The sequence below is a fragment of the Chenopodium album genome, chromosome 24 (genome assembly GCF_948465745.1).
Source record: "Chenopodium album chromosome 24, dcCheAlbu1.1, whole genome shotgun sequence".
Lineage (NCBI taxonomy): Eukaryota > Viridiplantae > Streptophyta > Magnoliopsida > Caryophyllales > Amaranthaceae > Chenopodium > Chenopodium album.
In genome coordinates this window covers 26,644,392-26,665,022 of record NC_137857.1, presented here as the reverse complement: position 1 = coordinate 26,665,022, position 20,631 = coordinate 26,644,392, and the positions used below count along the sequence as shown (strand labels likewise).

The 20,631-nt window shown below is 35.9% G+C and overlaps 1 protein-coding gene and 1 long non-coding RNA gene across 8 annotated transcripts; both read right to left on the bottom strand.

The window, feature by feature from the left end:
* Positions 1–467: 467 nt before the first annotated feature.
* LOC145611920 (uncharacterized) lies at positions 468–3,149 on the bottom strand. Of its 5 annotated transcripts, XR_014106490.1 has the most exons (9): positions 3,087–3,149; positions 2,857–3,004; positions 2,563–2,650; positions 2,319–2,405; positions 2,170–2,238; positions 1,750–1,871; positions 1,324–1,435; positions 870–974; positions 468–755 (listed from the first exon to the last, which is right to left on the bottom strand). It is a non-coding gene; the product is annotated as an uncharacterized LOC145611920 (long non-coding RNA). The 5 variants fall into 5 exon arrangements; XR_014106489.1 differs by having other exon boundaries at positions 2,857–3,130; XR_014106491.1 differs by lacking the exon at positions 2,170–2,238 and having other exon boundaries at positions 2,857–3,130.
* A 4,018-nt stretch (positions 3,150–7,167) lies between these two features.
* On the bottom strand, positions 7,168–13,056 carry LOC145611208 (uncharacterized). Of its 3 annotated transcripts, none has more exons than XM_081666505.1 (14): positions 12,924–13,056; positions 12,603–12,809; positions 12,127–12,306; positions 11,881–11,967; positions 11,155–11,256; positions 11,034–11,069; positions 10,788–10,814; positions 10,634–10,696; positions 8,730–8,969; positions 8,377–8,557; positions 8,155–8,262; positions 7,900–7,979; positions 7,708–7,747; positions 7,168–7,597 (listed from the first exon to the last, which is right to left on the bottom strand). In XM_081666505.1, exons 2-14 carry the CDS (start codon positions 12,774–12,776, stop codon positions 7,440–7,442), a joined length of 1,476 nt encoding a protein of 491 aa, XP_081522631.1. In that variant the 5' UTR covers positions 12,777–12,809; positions 12,924–13,056; the 3' UTR covers positions 7,168–7,439. The 3 variants fall into 3 exon arrangements, with proteins under 3 accessions (XP_081522631.1, XP_081522629.1, XP_081522630.1); XM_081666503.1 differs by having other exon boundaries at positions 12,920–13,050; XM_081666504.1 differs by having other exon boundaries at positions 12,603–12,779; positions 12,920–13,050.
* Positions 13,057–20,631: the final 7,575 nt, after the last annotated feature.

Genomic DNA, 20,631 nt, shown 5'->3' with positions numbered 1-20,631 from the left:
GGTTAATTTTATAGTTATCTGTTTTGCACTTTTGCTTTGATTTGAGTCTCCATCTGTAAATTTTATGCCACGAGTATTCCCGTGACAAATAAATTATTTACCACGAATACTAACGTGGTTACCAACTTATTTGCCACAAATTATACCGTCACTACAAGAAATAAGATCAAAGAGGGCAACTTTAATCGCCCTCTTAGAGCCAAATTTCGCCTTCTTAGGCAAAGAGGGCGACTTTTAAATCGCCCTGAAGTCGCCCTCTTTGACCGATTCAAGCAGGACAACTAGTTTTTTCGCCCTATGAAATCAACTCAAACAGGGCACCTTAGTCGTCCTCTTTGTCAGTTATCAAGAAGGGCGAAGCAAAAAAATCGCCCTATTTGTTATTTTTTTTAATTTTTTTTTTTTTTACAAAAAAAGGTTCTCTAGTACAGGGCATAATATAATATATAAATAAGTAATACAATAAATTATATAATTATGTAATCAACATTATTTATTAGCAAAAATTGTATTACAATGCAAGAGTATGTCTTTACAAGAAACATGCTACTTGTACAACAAACATGATTAAGCTAATTAACATAATGCACAACTACAATATAATTATCACTCCATCGCTAGTGAAGCTGAAATTTATGGTTTGAGTGTCCTTGGAGTTGTCTTCACTTGTCTTCCACATTAGAGCTGCAATTAATCATCAGAATTCAGTTTTACTCTTCAATTCAATTATTCCAGTAATGTTGTTACTCCATTTTCTGAAGGAATCAAAGAATCGAAAGTTTAACAGAAGAGGGTAAATATTGAAAGAAAATAATAAAAATGCTATAGGTTATTAATACATACAAAAGCATCAGAAATTCAGATATGACCTTGCCCAACAAGTATTGCAGAATAGATGCCTACAAAGTTATCTGTTCAAAGTTATCCCACAAAGTAATCTGTCCAACAAAACTCAAGCTCATGCAGCTCATAGCCTGCATAGGAGGTTTTTAACAATGAAAAAGTTACCGACTCCCAGAAAAGTTAACAGATAATAAATTAAACAAACATTCATATTGCATAAACATCAATAAAACCAATAAGACAGCATACAACATTCGGCATAACCAAGCAAATTCTTCAATGATAGCATCAGGCCTTAGACAGTGTAAAGTCAGATGAAAAGGCGCATGACAAATACTATACATACATATTAACCTTGCTAAGGAAAGAACCAAGCTTCTATGAGCAGATTGAGCTTTTCACTGACAACTTGAACAGGGTTATTCTGAAGAACAAAAAAAGTTCTATGCAAATGTAAAAATCCATGATGTTGCTTTTTACCTTCATTCTCTTCACGAAATCAATGGCAGGTTGATCCAAGTAACTATCATCCGGATAAAGTGCCAAGGCATGACCAATGAAATCAATTGTATCATCCTCTAACCCATATTTTCTACACCAAACAAGAAAAATTTTAGGCAAATTATAAGGTGATTTGTTCTTATTCACAAACAATACTATCAACATTAGAACTATTAATTAACATAGATTGCAGTTAATGGTGTTTGTTCTGTTCAAAACAATTGTATACCTGCATGCTAAGGTAGGCGCAACCTTCCACACAAACATAGGGAAATTCAATAGGAAATTCCACACAAACTAAAGACACTTCATCTCATTAGATAAACACACATTGGTGAATTAGACCTTCATGAAAGAAAAAAAAAAAGAGGCAATGCTAACACCTTAGCCTGTTTCAACACTCACCTGCATAATATCTCATTAGACGAACACACATTGGTAATTCGGCTTTAGCAGCTTGCTCATATGGCTTGCCATTGTCCCAAGTCTCAAGGGCAGCTATCTCATCAGTATGCTACTCAATGACTCTAGAGCAGTTGAACATATAACACTTTAGCCAGTTCAGAAATTGCAATTACACACATCAATTTTCAAATTTCAAGACCAATATTAACAACAAATATGCTGCTTAAAATTTGAATCGTTAAACTCAACCAAACTGATAGAAAATTGGTAATTCATAACCAATTTTTTGATAAAAGCAGATTCACAATTATAAAAAAAAAAATAAAAAATAATGCAGCTGAACAAATCTCAGATTATAGACATGTATAATGAAAAAAATAAACAATTAATTAAAAAAACAATAAATTATTCAAATAATACCAGAATTTAGCGACTTGACTAAGGAATTTGAGCAGTGAACTGTGAACCAAACTAATTGTGCTTCAAACCCTAGATTAAATATAATGAGACGATTAATTAGCAGTAAATCCTAGATTGTGAAATTGAAATTTGATAATTTAACACATTACCTAAGAAGGTGCTTCAATAGAGGAAATTGCTTCAGCAAAGGAAAAAGCTCACAGGCTGCTTCAATGGAGGAGAAAGCTCAGAACTCGCTGCAATCACGACAATCGAAAGCTTAACTCCATAAATTTCGCATAATATGCAACAAATTTCGAATCCTAACAACAATTTATAAAAATTCGAACAAATTAACAAGTAGTAAACCCTAGATTTTGAAATTTATATATTTGATAATTTAAGAAATACTACCCGATAAACTGATTTGATGGAGGAGCTACTTCAATTGGAGGACAAAGCTCAGAAGTTGCTTCAATGGAGAAGAAAGCTCGAAACTCGCCTCAAATTGACAAAAAAAATTGACAAATTTAGAGCAATACTAACATGCAGGAACAAATTGAAAAAAAAAATCAACAAATTTAGAGCAACACTAACATGCTAGAACAAATTGACAAAAAAATCAACAAATTAAGAGCAAGGATTTCGAGAATCAACAAATTCTTACAAATCAAAAGCTTAATCACATAGTTTTGAGCCAAAATTTACCAAATTTTTGAGACACCTGAACGACTTGCAATCTGACCGACTTCGAGCAATGATTTGGAGCGAAATCTGACTTGCAATCTGACCGACTTCGAGCAATGAATCAGAGTGAAGAATCTGAACGTCTATTAGGAGTGAAGAATCTGAACGTCTATTAGGAGTGAAGAATTAGAGCAAAGAATTAGGAAAAAGAATTAGAGCGAAAAATGTGAACGAAGTTTTAGGGTTCATACATTTTGGGGGAAAACTTTCAGAGAGAAAACGTTTAACTTTTTAATTTTTTATGTCCTTTAATTTTGTTTTGACAGAGAAAACCATTGTTTTATTTTATTAAAATGTTTATTGACCAACGAGGGCAAAAAAGGAATTCGCCGTTTTTGTTATTGACCAACGAGGGCGAAAATGGAATTCGCCCTGTTAGTTTCTTTTTTGTTTTGTAAAATAGAAACTCTGCAATGTTTGTCGTTGATTTATTTTATTGAACAACGAGGGCGAAAATGGAATTCGCCCTCTTTGCTCTATTATAGAGGACGATTTTGTGAATTCGCCCTCTTTGCTCTATTATAGAGGACGAAAAATTAATTCGCCCTATTTGCTTTGAAATACAAAGACGAAAGTAAAATTCGCCCTCTTTGCTCTGTAATAAAAGGGCAATTATAATTTTGCCCTCCTTGATAGAAACTAACAAGGCAAAATTAAACTCGCCCTCCTTGATCAATGTATATCGCCCTCTTTGATCTTTTTTCTTTTAGTGCGTGGCCAACATCTTATTTGTCACAAATAGGGGTGTCAATCGGGTTTTCGGTTCGATTTATCAGTCTTCAGTTTGTAACGGGTGGTTTTTAACAGGTTGGAATTAATATCGAGTCAGTTCGGGTAGATTTTAAATAATTCAGGTCAGTTCAATTTGGTTTAATTTTATAACAGTTTCTTTTCAAGTCGGATTTTGATCGGGTAAGGTTATAATTGGTTCGGGTCATAATCGGTTTGGGTTAAATTCGGTCAGTTTAAAACGGGGTTTGTCAGTTTAAAGCGGGTTTTGGGTCAAAACATATCGGGTTGTAATCGGTTCGAGTTGAACTCCATCGGTTTGACAACTGATCTTGCCAGTTTTTAAACGGGTTTCGTTAACGCATATCTTCTGGTATATTCTCAACATTGTTTAATTAGTTATTCCAGTATATCATACGGAGGATAAATTAGTTGTTTAGCTTTATGTCCTTTTTTTGTATAATGATTTTGAGGATCAAATGATAAGAACAAATCTAGATTTAGCTTTTGATTCAGATTTTTTTAAATACAATATAGTGTTCCATAAGCCATTGCTTCTAAGAGGACGACGATAATATTTTAGCATAAGAGTTTAAATGACATCAAAATTCTAAACCTATTCAATATAAATACTTTATAATTCAAATTAAACCCTTTTGCATTGTTTTACTATCAATACAATATACCAAAAAAAATAAAAAATAAAAACAAACAAACAAACTCTATGATCATAACGGGTTATGGACTGACGGGCTATATTGGTTATTACGGTTACGGGTTGTAAACTGTTTGGTCATAACTTAATACGGGTTATAAACGATTCGAATCTAACCAGTTACATGTTGTAAGCGATTTGGGTTTATCGGGTTTATATCAGGTTTAAACGATTTCGGTTTACAATGGGTCGGGTTGCTATCGGGTTCGAAAGTACTCGGTTCAGGTTGTTCTCGGTTTCGGATTGTATCAGTTCGGCTTGATAACAAGGTTCTCAAACATTCGGATCGATTCAGTTTCTGGTTTTGAAAAATCAGGTCGGGTCTATTTACGGTTTTAAAATTACAGATTCTTATCGATTCGGTTCCTTTTTGAAACGGTTCGGGTCGATTTTTGACAGCTCTAGTCATAAATATTACTGTCCTTATAAGCCTTCTTGCCACAAGTAATACCTTGGCAAATAATATACTTTTTCACAAATAAAACTATTTTCCACAATTACTCTTGTGGCTAAAGAAATTGGTTACTAAATTTTACTGCGGTTGCCAAATTCGCTATCCATAATCGTTGTTGTAGCATGAATAATAATCCCATGGCTAAATAAATTAAATGATATTTTTTGATCAATGGATCACATTTGTTGTGTTTTTTTTTTTTTGGATCCAAATGAGAATGGTACCATTCAATGAAAAGAAACAAACAACAAAGAAACAAACACAAGCACACAAGCAGCCTAAGAGAAACAAAGAAGTAAACTACGGAGGAATGAAGCGTGGCAAAGCCACCCCCCTAATATCCTCATCTAAACTACGACTAAATTCTGCCGGAGCATTATTGAAGAAAGCTAAATGAGAGTCTAGAACAACTCCGCGGTTGGCCAACCAATCCGCCGCTCTATTGCCTTCACGATAAACATGCGCCACTGTCACTTGCCATCTATCATCATTAATTAGCTCAAGGCATTGAATATTCTCCCCATAAGCTACCTGTTGCTTTTGAAGTGCTTGAATGCAGGCTAGGTTGTCCATCTGTATCTCAATCTTGTCAATTTGTAGATTCTTGGCAATTTCTAGACCTCGAACAAGGGCAAGAACTTCAGCCCTGAAAGCTGTGCTATAGCCAAAGTTAGCTGCGAATGCTTTGATGAGTTGACCAGAGTAGTCTCTTATAATTCCTCCCCCTCCAGCTGGGCCAGGGCAACCTTTTGCCGCTCCATCACAATTTAATACATACCCGCCATACGGAGGTGCATGCCAAGTAATATTGGCTGGTACCTTGTACCTTTTCCTTGCGTTTGGGCCATTATCGAACTCATCCCAAATGGCTCTTCGTGCTTCATCATATCTAACCTGTAGGAAAGCTCCAAAGTCTATAGGTAATTCATCCCTTCGATTATACACAAAGCAGTTCCTCCACCGCCAAATCCACCAAACAACAACTCCAAAAAAGGTAGGCCACGACTCCTTTCCTTCAATTGTATCCTCTTTAGCATTCTCCATAATCCACTCCTTCAAATTCCCTTGAAAGAACCTGTGCATTATTGAATCATCCACCACTTTTCTCCATATTACTCTCGCTGCAGCACAGTCACGTATTATGTGGAGTGTGCTCTCCTCTGCTGCTCCACAAATATAGCATTTAGGAGAGTCCGTCATGCGCCTTCTAAACAGATTGAGATTGCCTAGTACTCTGTCATGGCATGCCACCCATAAAAACGCTCGAATTCTTTGTTGAACCGGGGCATGCCATATAATATTCCAATATTCATCATCTAACACTTCAGTGTGATGCTTCATGATACAAATAGCCGATTTAATCGAGAACTTCCCCTTAACTCCATCCTTCCAATACACTAAATCACCAATCGAAGGATCGGGTCTTACCTCATAATTTTGGATTTTTTTCAAAGCATTTTGATCGAGGTACGGGGAGAATACGTTCCACCTCCAGCCCACATCTTCCCACATTTCCCCTACGGTCGCACTTGCTAATTCCATTGGAATTGGTTGTAAAGCCAAGTCACTCAACGGCACATCAGTGGCCCATTTATGATCCCAGAACAATGTTCTTTCTCCATTACCAATTGCGACTTTTGTACCAGTATTGAGAGTCTTAGCATTTTCTGTAATTCCGCTCCACACGTTAGACATGCCCACTTTAGGCTCGAACATAAAAAGATCGCAACATCCTTTGCAGTATTTAGCCCTCAACACCCTCGACCAAAGAGCAGTAGGTTCCGACAAAATTCTCCAACCGAGCTTCGTGAGAAAGGCAGCATTGGCTTGTTTGGCTGAGAAAATACTCACGCCCCCTTTCTCAGTTGGTCGTTGCAAGACCTCCCAAGAGATAAAATGAGTTTTCTTCTTGTCTTCATTGCCACCCCATATAAATATTCTCGTCTTTTTATCAATTTCCTCACAAATTGATCTAGGAATTTTAGCTGATTGCATCGAATAAAAAGCCATGGTCGAAAGGGTAGATTTTGTAAGGGTAATACGTCCTGCCAATGATAGATATTTCGTCTTCCAAACCGAAAGGCGTCTATCTATTTTTTCACATAGATGATTGAACGTATCTTTGGTAACCCGGCTAGTGAGGGTTGGCATACCAAGATACATACCAAGATCCGGAGTGGCTTGCATTCGGAGTTCATCACTAATCATCTTTTGAGAGTCTTCAATGGATCACATTAGTTATTGTTGAGACAAATATATATACTCCCTCCGTCTCTTTATCAATGTCCACTTTTTATCATTTATTATTCACATAATAGAGAGAAAGTGGACATTAATAAAGAGACGGAGGGAGTAATTCCAAACACATAAGAAATTTGGAGAAACTATTTTTCAAATTGATGTTTGATACCCATACATACAAAAATACTTGAAATAAGTATGTCTCATCACTGTTCTCACACACGAACAATCAGAGGAAATATATGTTGGAAGTTGGTTGATGCATGCTACACACGCGACGGCCAACCACTAGTCATAAACAACATAAAATGATAAAACACTATAAAAATCTCAAATTTAAAATTTATAACATTTTTAGACTAGTTAAAATACATTAATCCATCCACGGTCTCATTATGTACGAGCTCAAAAGGCTAACTTGTCCAACAAGCCTTCCTTAAGTCTACCTTTGAACCACATAATTGTTTTTTCCTCCTCGTCATCGAAATACTCTTCCAAAAAATAAGACCTGGTTTTTAAAGCAGACCGATCCTTTGGGAAGCTCATACCATGGTTACTTAAAGCTGAAAAGAATAGCATATATGATAATGATGACAATCCTATCAAATATTTACAATTTGATATTCGTATATTATATTTTACAGGGAGAAAATTTGAGATATAAGAGAGATACCAGTCTTGAAAGCTTGGAAGTCTACTTTCATTTTTCTCACCTGAAAATAACAATGAAAATATTAGAAACTGACATGTAACAAGGGCTACAAATAACACTGGAAAATTCCCTTCAAAAATAAAAAAAGCACACAAATATGTGACAACTTCAGCAGCAGATAACCAAGTCATAGCGACCAATTAAGACATTTACCTCCTCCTCATTAGAAAAGCCAAAAGAATCGCCGAAAACCACCGCAAAGGCAAGATGTTCGAATTGAAGGGACTCTTGAACTGCAGCCCGAGAGAAGGAAAAGCTATGTTACAACAGGATTAGTGTTTTTTAACGTTTACAGCCAACAATATGACAACCCAAGATTATATACATGATTGCCCACATCAAAACAGGAAAATGTCCTCAAGGCCGCACCATAAACAGCTCAAAGTTACAAGGCAATAGGAAACATACCAGCCTTTGACAACGCAAACGCAGTCTCATATATGTGATAAGGAGGTTGATCAGCTTTATCATCGGCAATTCTAGAGGCTGCAATATTCATAAAAATACTAGGGAGCTCTGCAGCAGCATGAACCCAACAGAATTTGTGTTAAATAAACACTAGTAGCAAAATAGACCTTGAAGAAAATAATAAAAAAAATATTTAAGTAAGGTCAATTTCAGAACAAGTACCATATCCTCTCTCACGAAAGGCCCACATAAAATGATCCCTTTTGATAAAATGAGCCCCTTCAGCCTTACGACGAAGTTCAGCAAGTTCACAAAAGTGAAATAAATTCTCGGACATAGACATGTCCTCTCTCAAAAATAAAAGAGTAAAAGGAGTAAGCGCACTCTCCAAGTTATCTTTGACCTGGAACATAAACAAGATGAAAATAGTTGGGAAAATTTCACGCTTAAAAAAGAGCAAATATTTGAATGTTTAAAAACAGCCCACCCTCAACCATTGATGAACCAGTAGCACACACCCCTCAAACATAAGGATATCAAAGAGGATTAAAACTTCGAAGGTTAAGCAAACACACCATCATTTTTCTCCACAGAATAATATATAATAAGTGACGTTTAAGAAGGCTGTCAAACTCTTCATGGGGAGACCTCTCTGAATTTAGCCACTCCTCCACAATAAAAGACAGTGAATGAGCATCTAAGCGGTACAAGGTTTCAATATCAATTATCTCCACAGCTTTGGCAACCAAGAACTCTTGACATTTCATATCACGATCCGTAAACATCTCCATCAGTAAAACTGTATATTGGTCAACCTGCTCCAGGAAAGAAGACCACGTCGTCAGCAAATATTATTTCTTTTGATGGCATTTCAATTTAAGCTTTAAGGTACATTCAAGTTCAACAGCTCGAGGAAGTGATGTGCTAGAATTGTGTATGAAAACAGAGAGTATTCAAGCTAGTATCAGAGATAGAAATAGCAGCCAAGGGATAAGTGTATTGCAATTAGCATAATTCATAATACAAGGCATTCTTTAGAGAGGAAGGTTCTCTCCAAAACAAACTTCAACAATAATTTCTGGATACCTACCCCCTATCCCACTAGCTCTATTTGATACCAAGGTCAAGTTTAACAAACTCAAGCAACAGCTAATACAGGGAATCAAAATAACAAACTTATTCTTGAGTTACTATTTGGCCCACTCCCCAAACTGATTCCATAACAAACTACTTCCAGCTCATCAAGCATTTCCATGCTTATTTTAGGCCTGCTCCTTGCATATGTGAAACGGACCTCAAGCCTAGACTGATCTCTTGCATGATGAGATGACTAAAGCACCCTGTGGATGCTCTTAATGATGCAGATAAGAAAGAAAACATGTATAAAATTCATTATCTTGAGTACTAATTGAGGAAATCTATAAGTTCTATAGAATTGAGGATTATTTGCATTTTCAATCAAATTATCGACAACATAATATTAGGACTTAGATTTAGAATATTACTATATTTACAACTAAAAAACAACTCCTTCAACCCTATTTCTTTGCTCCTTGTGGGCTATGCACACAAACGAATATGAAGAAAAAGGAGAGAAGAGTAATGGGGCTGGTATGGCCCCCATCATGTGTGAAAAAGTAGGGAGAATTTTTTATACAAAGAAATGAAGCAAATATTTGGGACTGCCTAAAAAGAGAAATAGGATGAAGAATTAAGGATTTGACTTGTAATAGATCATTAGATATATTCTTTTTCTTCAAGCAAATTTCAGGCTACAATATCCACATATATTATGGCATTATTTGGAGTGATTTATTAGTAAGAATTTAGAGTATTGGTTGGAGAAGTTATCCTTCCATTTTACAATCATTCTCCCATCCCACTGTAGCTATTCTAGAATCCAACCGAAGTCTTCCTATTATGATAGGCAATGGAGAAGATATCTAATTAAATAAAAATGTACTTCTACCCTCTTTACAAAAATTTGACAAAAATGGTTCTCTAACAACATTCTGCCTTTGAAGTGTTTGAACACACTCTCAAAAGAAACAAAGGATGTTGATTGTCACATAACCCATCTTCCATTAGCCACCACCATTGCTTAACTTCCTAGGAAGAGAAGTGGCTATATGGGTGAAAAAAAGGCAACTTAATTTGGATGTGATCTAGAGGTGTTGCATCAACTGTACAGATGAGTATTTAGTCCAAATTAATGTAAAATTAATGCGACAAAACAAAGCAAAAAGTACAAGAATTGACATATAGGTTCACTTTATAGTTTAAACCAAGGATTATGAATTAAACAACTAATACTAAGCCAGATTAAATTTTTTTAGACTTTAACAGCCCCCAGAAACCCAGGATAATATAAAGCAGTATTTTCAATTCAAACAAAAGTGTTCATACGTCTATGTATACCCTTCAACACAAAAAATGATCATTGATAAGCAAACACACTTATCAGTATTTAGAATTTTACCGTTAATCTAGGACAAAGTTTCACTTTTCTGATTGCTTTCAGAATCTTGTCATCAATAGTACTCTGTAATAACAAAAAAGCTCAGCAAATTATGAACATAACAAGAAAACCTGGTAGTCCGTAGTCAGCAGAAAAGCAAGAAAAACCATGCTACCTTCATATTTTCCTTGCAGCGGGCAAACTGGGGAGACAAACAAAAAAAAAGTCAATATACAGCCATACACAGACGGGTTGAAGTTCCTATGCAAAATAGGTACGCCAAAATCTTCACAAATTCAAAAAAGGCATTCGGCTTATTGTCTAGCATCAAGTCATATCTTACTAAAGCAATAACCAAATTATTCATACATTCATCTTATGCACCAAGATGCGCAAAATATTAACTAGTATATGCACATACCATATAAGGCTTTACATATGGGAAACTCCTATAATGCTGCACATTGAAAGCAAACATCAGAAGGAATGGAATCATCACATGGAAATGGCAACTAAACAACATCAATATTTCAAAGCGTTACCGAAACCATCTTGCCAAGATCAATTTCGGTCAACAAAGAGTATCTTTCCCGGTCAACCTTTCTATGGAAAATCCACTTGCACAACTCATGAACTGATTCATTCTGCAACAGAAAAAAAAAAATAAAAAATAAAAAACGTAAATTATTGATCAACTAAACCCTTTAAATGGTATATTCACTTGCAAAACTCATACATTGATTAATTCTGTGAAAAAAATAAAGATACATGATTGATTGACTTAATTTGCAACAAAGATACAATGGCACTACTTTCCCATACCTTCCTTTAATCCTCTATACAAGTGATGTGATAGGACAATTTATTTTTACTACAAAAAAAATATTGAATTTTGAGCTTTCAAGCTTCAATTTCAGAGTTTAGGCATGTAGTTTCATACAAGGCACCTCAAAAGGTTTTATGACAGTTTTTAGACGATAAAGTATCAAATAAAAAATACCTTTCTTAGTAATGGCATTGCATTAAAAAAAAAAAAAAAATCAACATAAGCATACCACGTGCCTATTTGACATGTAAATAAACCTTTACCCAAAAAAAAAATAAAAATAAAAAAATTGAGGAAAAAGGAGTACAACTTATCCCTCTTCACCAATGAAAAAAATACATAAATTGAAGGAGTACACTTGCAAATTGCTGATACCAGTTTTTAACCAAAAGGGCAAAGACAAAATGTACGGTACATTCCACACTAAACAGTAAACACACACCTTCTCTCCTATAGGTGCAAGTTCTTCCCAAAATTTTATTTGTTGATCAATAACTATGCGAGAACTTCCTATCCGGTATAAATCCTCCTGTCAAGTATAGATGTATAAACAATATAATAAGCATACAGCAGAAAGGAACAATGACCAATGACCAGACGCATGTCATCATTCTGGTTTGAAACATCCCAACTTTTAAAGACTATAAAGCAGAAAGAGGACAGGAGAAAATCACAGGAATTAGAGTACCTTGTCATACAGCAGGTAAACAAGAGTGGTAATTCCTTCGATCAGACTATCATAAAGTTGATCAGGTAATTCCTTGCAATCTCTTAAAAAATCTCCGCAACTATCTAAGATTAACTCTTTTAATCCAGCTTCCTCAGTTGCTTCCAAATGCTCATCAATAGTGACTTCATTAAGGTCGCTCTGGTTATTTTGCAATCCAATAGTATGAGTTAGTTCATAAACAGATTTTCATGCAATTTCTTCTCATTTTTACATTGTAAACTAGTAATTAACCCGTCCTTATGTTAAACTACATATATTCGTGCAAGGCTTATTTATAATGAAAATTGGTATACAAGCTTTTCCCTTTAATTATAGTGTATGATTTTGCCCAATATGCTATTTCTAACAATCTTACTAACCCAAAGCATATAATCATAATAATAAATAATAGAGATGGAGAATAACTGAAGAATAAGTAGATAGAAAAAAATTACAGCAAGTTTTGGCTTCTTCGACAAAGGTTCATCGCCTGGACTTCCGTTGTCCGACAAAGTCTTTCCAGCTTCTTCGTCTGAACTTTCGTTTTCCCACATGCTGTCCCATTTTTCATCGTATGAACTTTCGCTGTCCGACATCCTCGTCCCAGCATCATCGCCTCTGCCCGACATCGCCTCAATCAAGTTGGATAAACAAATTAAAAGCTAAAGCAGAACAATTAAGAAAAAAAAGTTTGAATAATAATCATAAAAATGGAATTTGGAAAGAAATTTAACAACAATACTTATAATTATTAGAAGAAATACAAACTTACCGACGAGAATTTGATAAGCCAAGAGGGAGAAGGTCAAGAGAATGAAAAAGTTAGGTTTTTTAGGGTTATGGAAATCGAAAAAGTGAGGTGTAGAATTTTAGATGAAGTGAAATGGGGGAAAACTAAAATAGAAGAAATCTACTACCTCCGTTAAATGTTATCTGCAACTTTGGAGGAGTTTGCGGTTCACGATGCAAAATTTGAGGGGTGAAAATTAGAGTAAGTTTAGAGGATTTAATTAAAGTAGAGGAGAGAGAAAAGCTGACCCCCCCACTTGATTTGCCTTTCATAGTGACCCCTAGATTGGCCTATAGGAGATAGCATTTAAGCGCTCTTGATTGCTACTATTGTTTGTCCCTTGCAATACTTGAATCAATTGATTTAGCTTTAAACTAGCATTATCATTGAACTTGCATGTGGAACCCATATCCCTAGTGTTTAGACCTTTGATTTACTTGATTAGATTTGTTTTAGTTACCATAGTGCAAACCATAATCTCAATTCCATCTTCGAGGTAGCTTGACTTAGACTCTAGTTTTCATCATTGCATCCCCTAGGGATCGACCCTTAACTTGCCATATACTCATATAAGGTTGGTTAATTGTTTACAAATTTAGTTTGACTTGGGGAAGGGTAGATAACGACCTACATTTTCCACTTGTCAAAATGGCGCCGTTGCCGGGGAATGCTATTGGTGCTTAGCTTTTGTTGTTGAGTCTACTTCACTTTAATTGAAAAATACAAAAAGATTTTGTTTCTTTAGGCTACACTTGTAGCTGTTCTACTAATATTACTAATATTTGCATGCATAGAGCTCGTGATCGATCCATTGTGCCTTTTGACCCGGAAATCGAAAGGACTCTCTCAAGGAGAAGAATAGCTAATCGATCTTTGGGGTATAGTTCTTCAAGTGAAGAAGAGATTGAAGAAGAACAAGGCATGGGAGAAAATCCAAGAGTGGCCTTGAAAGAGTTGGGAATACCCGGTGCATATAGGTTTGAGAGCGGCATAGCTCCACCTACAACACCGGCAAATGATTTCAAAACTTGGCCGGCCATGATTACCTTAATTGAGAGGAGGCAATGTAGTGGGGCTAAGAATGAGAGTCCGTTGAATCATCTTAAAGAATTTGAGAAATATTGCAACACCATCAAAGTCAACGGAGTTTCTCAAGAGTCCATTCGCCTCAAGTTGTTCCCCTTCTCTCTCATAGGCCGATCCTTAGAGTGGCTAGATAAAGAGGTGAAGCCTCATCACGAACCGCTCTTCTCAAATATAGGTGACAACTTCCACAATCTTAGTGAATGTCGTCGAAGATCGCCCATCTCGTGATATCTTCTCAAATCTTGATGACAACTTCCACAATCTTAGCGAAGGTCGTCGAAGATCGCCCATCTCGTGCTATCTTCTCAAATCTTGATGACAACTTCCACAATCTTAGCGAAGGTCGTCGAAGATCGCTCATCTCGTGCTATCTTCTCAAATCTTGGCGACAACTTCCACAATCTTAGCGGACATTGTCGAAGATCGCCCATCTCGTGCTATCTTCTCAAATCAAGTGATAACCTTCACAATCTTAGCGAAAGCTATCAAAGACCGCTTCATCTTGAATCGTTCTTCTCAAATAATAACCTCTCCAATCATAGTGAAAGCTATTGAAGGTCGCTTCATCTCAAACCGTCCTTCTTAAATCCAAGTAATAGATTCTTTTTAATCTTAAAGCCCCCTGTTGAAGGCTTCGTCATCTCGAACCTTCAAATCATCTTCCATCTTAGGAAATCGTTGTGAACCGTTACTTCGGTGCTTGCGATGAGCCAATGCTTAGGCACTTTAAGCTAAGTGAGACGATATTTTGTTAGGTCGATCACTCATTGCGATTGTAATCGAGCCGATTACTAAATCATGTCAAATTGCTTAGAGGGGCTAACTGGCGTACCAAGGAACCCGAAATCGCTGAGCCAGGTCTATATGACCACATCATGAAGCCACGTGACCAGCGCAAGCCAAAACCTTCTGTCGCCGCGATATCGTTCTGAACTTTCAATTTGGTCGTTTCCTTACAACCAAATCTGCTCAATTCTTTTGCAAATTAAGGCTCTTCATCTCCATATAATTTTGCTCAAACTTCTCTCATCTTGGAAAAGTTTCATACATCTATATTCGCGGTTTTTTCGAAAAAATCCGGAAATATTCTTGCTCGCTGGAATGTACTTGCATTTATATTTCAGACTATAGGACTTTGCTCATCTTTATTTTATTATCTTAGGGTTGACCTAAGACTTAGTGTTGCTTGACTCATGACTCGACTCAAAGAGTTTGACACATGTGGCTTGACATGACTCAAGGTGTGAACTTTGACTTAATGATGACTCAACTGCGTGTGACTCGTGTGTGCACTGGACTTGATGTGTACATGACTCAAAAACAAAAATTTTCCGTCATTTTTGTGGAGGGTACCGACTTTCTCCCGAAAAAGAAAGACGCGAAAAAGAATCGAAGTGTTAAATGGTGCATGTTGAATAAGCTTAATCTATCAAGTATATGCATTCGATACTATCTCTCAAGGTGCAAGGATTAATTCCTCCTAAACTATCTCAGTTGACTCGATTATGAAAGTATTTAGGTAACTTAGGCACGGAGGCTAAGTACTTCATACTTTGATACAATGATGATTATGAGTGATGAGTGATGAATGATTTTGATAAAGCATGCTTCAACGTTATGTTAAGATTTCATGACAAAGGGTTCCTAATTGGAAGTCTATTTAGTCATGTATCTGTGCAGTGTGTGTGAAAGTGACACTAAAGTTAGGCTGCAAAGGCTACGGGTATGGAAAAGTATTATTTGATAAGAGTCAAATAATGATGACTCTTAGGCTAGGTAGGCTAATGATGTAAGGATCAAGCCCCCAAATCTAGCTATAAGTGAATAGGGATGAGCATAGGAGATCCCTTGATATGATCATGGTGTGAGTGTGTGAATGTGAGAATGAATGCATTTTTATTATGGCCGCACCTCAATGCGAGGTTGCCTACGTATCCGTTAGGAATCAGGCCACCCGAACCTCGCACAAGTGTGTGTATACCACAAAAAGGTCTTTTAAGGGTTGTAACGTGATTAGGCTAAAGGTTAGAGAAGAAGGGGATAAAGGCTCAAGACCCTAAATAAGCCCCCAAAGTGTGCAACCTTGCTTTTGAATCTTTGTATTTTTATGCTTGAGGTTTCTCATTTTTGAGCTCTCTTTTTTCTTTTGTTTTTGCTCTTCTTTTTTGCTTTTGCATTTTTTTTATTTTTATAAGTGTGGGAAATCCCGATCATGCGGTCCATCACTCACTTGGCATTCATGTTTCTCAGGCACGGTACCGAGCACTCGATAAGAGACGCAATCTGAGACATGTTCTTATCAAATATATTTTTATATCAAAGACATCGGAACACTTGCCCTTTTGTACACTTTTATTTATATTTTTTATTTTTATTCCTTTGAGATCACTCAAGCTTTTGTATTTAGAACTTGCATAAGTTACACACCATCCCGTCCCAAGGTTAGTTAGATATGGGTTGAAAAAAGAAAGGTCTATCGTTAGACAAGGCTCAAAGTGGTTTATCAAAAAGAAGGGGAAAATGAAAGGTACCTATGCTAGACTTTATTGGGGAAGGGTTTGAAAAAAAAAAAAAAGAAGAAAGCATGAAATCTTAGTGAGAAGCTTGCCTTGTGTTTTGTCTCATCATTACTCTTTTTTCTTGTAAATCATATGACTCAAACTCGATTTAACATGCATAGATGGGAAAAGATCATGAGAGAATGAAGGGAATGATATGCACGGGGAAAGAATGTAGTGGATGGGAAGATGATGGAGATGGAAAAAATATGGAAGAAAGTATGTGGAGAGTAGGAAGAAGATGTAGATGAAGAAATATGGAAGAATTAGGAATAGAATGGACCCTAACTCAAATGACGGAAAAATCGATTATGCATGAACCTAAGACATGGTCATGGTGACATGTACAAAGTGTGTGCTAAGACTAATGAGTGTAGGTTACATGTTAAGACTTGTGTCATGACCATGTGGCTAGACTATGTGACTAGACTCAAGCAAAGACTAAATTAAGACTTCACGTATATGCATTAAACTGGACAGGCTGTGGTATTTTAGTCCTAAATTTTAATCTGTGACTCTGATTGGGACGAAACCAACGCTAAATTAAAGATAAACCTCGGGGCTATAGATCCATAGGCTGTACAACTCGTGGTTCTTCCTAGAACTCCGGATATGACCAAAACAAGTTGACGCATGTGCAGTATACGGGAATAAAAATCCGGGTTGAATAAAAGGAATTATGACTCGATTTTAGGCTTGTTCATTAGTTCAAATTAATTAATTAATTAATTAAACAAAGTCCTTTAGTCATTGGTCAATTTATTTAGTCTTAATCACAAGTCAAACAAACGGTTAACACATATATAGTATGCACAAGCAAGGATGCACAAGTAGTTCACATAGTCACAATATGATGCAATGAGTTTGCAACCTAACCATGGCTCTAGTTCTCTAAAGTTCAAGGATATGGGTTAAGTCAAAAAGGTCCATGGTTATGAATCCATATGCATTGCACACAAGCCTACCGTGAGGGTTGGAGCGAATGGACAGGACCCCGCGAGTTCGTGATGAAATCGAACTTGACTCCATGGTTTGGTGGATTCACAAACTTTGCACGTACCCAAATTTGAACTTTGCATATGATAGTGGATTATTCCATTGGGCAGGTGAAGCAGGAACCCCCAGAAGGTTATATCCATATGTAGAATACATATGGGTTCAGAAAAGGACTCAATCAATAAGTAAAATCAAGCCAACAATGCTAGAAATGGTCAAAGCAAGAAGGCAGACCCCTGGCTCGGCATTGGAAGAACTTGGCGCCAGACTACAGGGACTGTCGCCGCAAAAAATCCTCAAGCGACAGAACTGTCGCCAGGTGACAGAAACTTTTTACGGGGGACAAGCCCAGTTTTCTAGACGCTAGTTCCTACATGCCTTGGCAAGTTTCTATGTTCTTAGAATTTTCCAGATTTCGCATCATCTTTTCGATTCTAGTCACGAAAGATATTTCCCAAATTTCCTACGTGTAAAATTCCTAAGTATTGACTCATGGGGCTCTCCCATGAGAACCTTTTAATGCATTTGACAATAATGTTAATCAAATCACGCACATGAAATACTTAGAATTTTTCGAGTCTCATCCGCTCATTCTAAATAATTGCCAAAATAAATTTCAGGAATATAAATAGAAATCCTCCCCAGTGGAGTCGCCAAAAACTGTAGGAATATTTCAAGCATTATGATCCCAAACTTGAACCCCACTGTGATCATACACTAATTTAAAGTACGGTGGCGTTCCAAAGGGAAAGAAAAGAGAGCAAAAGAGTCGCCAACAAGTTTTAGGAACTTGTAAACCCAAAAGACAATCCAAAAGGACCATCAACTACTCCATAAGGTCTTGAACCAAATAGGGTCCGGGGATGAGGGTACGAATCCAATCTACAAAAGAAAGGACCCGCCCTATAAAATAGGCCTCTACTTTGTTCTGCTCGTATTCATGTGCGCTTTTCGAATAACATACAAACATCATATTAAACCTAACCTGTTTATCTATGTTGGTTGAATATTAATGCACAAATAAGACTAATATTGGCGATCACTTGAGTTAAAATCACATTAGCCTAAACCAAATTATTAATTATCTTATTAAGCGTGATTTCAAGTACAAATTCCCTTTAACATGCATAAAAGGTGTGATCAAGCAATAATAATAAAATATATCAAGCAACATAATAATAAGCAATATTAATAATCATAATATTCATAATAATAATAACAATAATAATAGTCAAAATCATGTTAAGGCATAATAAAGTTTAAATATAATAGCAAGATCCTAGGCATGATACTAACAAGATTAATAACAAATCCTAGCATGTCACTAAACAATAAAGATCAAAGCTTTAAACCTAACATGGTACTAACATGCTAACATGACATTAGAAATAGGTAAAGGCACCCTAAACATGATACTAGAAAGAATTAAAAACATCCTAACATGATACTAGAAAGCATTAAAAGCATCCTAACATGATACTAGCAATCATAAAACAATAATAAGCATGCTTTCTACATTGTTAATAAAATAGGGAGTAAGCTAATCTACTTACTTTGAAGCCTCGTACCTCTTTCTAATAACAAAATACACAAATTAGTAAACTTCAATGAAAATAAATAAATAATAATTAAAGAATTAAATTAGAATCAAATTAAATAAAATTTTGACTAGATTTGGACCAAACCCTCAGAAATTATCAAACCTTGCACGTCTAGGGCGAAGGCAACTTCAAACTTGGCTAAGAGACTCTAAGTCTTGTGTATGCGGAATTGTATTTTGTAAAAAGGTTGGTTTAGAAAGAGAGAGAGAGAGAATAAGAATTAAGTAATTCTTGATGAGAGTTGATTGAGAGAATTGATGAAAGTTGATGAATTGATTGTTAATGATGAGAGTTGATGAAAGTTGATGAGAGTTGATGAAAGTTCATGATTGAAAAAGAGGAGATATGACCTCTATTTATAAGAAAAAAGAGAAGGTCGAAGAATAAGAAAAGAAATCCGAATTCAAATCAAAATAAAACTCAGAGACAACAGTTTTTGCGAATTTTGTTTTTATCATATGTTTTGATCCAGAAGTCCAAATAAGTCATATAATATGTCGTTGGAAAGCTCTTGAAGTCTAATTTCTAATTCAATGGGAATAAGATTAAAATCTTTTGTAGATAAAAAGATATGGCCGAAATAGTGAAAGGGTGTCAGTTTTGGATAGAGTTTCGTATTCCTTTAATATCTTTTTCGTTATAGCTCGGATTTATTATTATAATATATCATTGGAAAGATAATTTCAAGATCTATCCAACCATATAAAATTTGGATAAAAAATGTGAGGCACGAAAATAATATCTGACTATCTTTGAACATCTTTAAATCCGAATAGAATTAGGAAAATTTTAAAAAAGGAAAGTTTATATTTAAATCAAATTCTATGATCTTATCTTTTCAAAAAAGTATAATTAAGATATTTTAGAAACTTATAGAAGATTCTAATCAATCCTAATTAGTTTAGGAATAGGATTAAACCTTTGGACCCTCCTCATGATCATTGGGTCGTAGGTAAAATCCGGTTTGGGCCCAGTTTAATATTTTGGCCATAACTTCCTCATTATTCATCGGAATTGGGCTTATAATATATCGTTGGAAAGGTCTTTTCAAGCCCCATACAACTACACCATTATTGGACCCTTATCATGGACCAAACTAAACTGGATTGGACGTTTTCATAAAATAGAGTGGGTTTTCGAAAACAGAAAGAAAGATTTTTAATAAAAAAACTAAACCGCAACACTTGACTTTTCCACACTTTCACCTTATTCGATTATGGTTCGACGTGAAAGGTATTCATCACTTAGTTTGGTTTTGGGGAGACACAAATGGGTGTCTACAGGAGGCAAGAGCCTTGATTCAAGGGTTCAAGCAAAAGCCAAATGAAAGCCTTTACGAAACATGGGAGAGATACAAAGAGTATCAAAGGGAGTGCTCTCACCACGGAATCCCAACATACCAAGTGATCCAAATCTTCTATGGCGGCTTAAGTCCCCAAGGCAAGTCATGCCT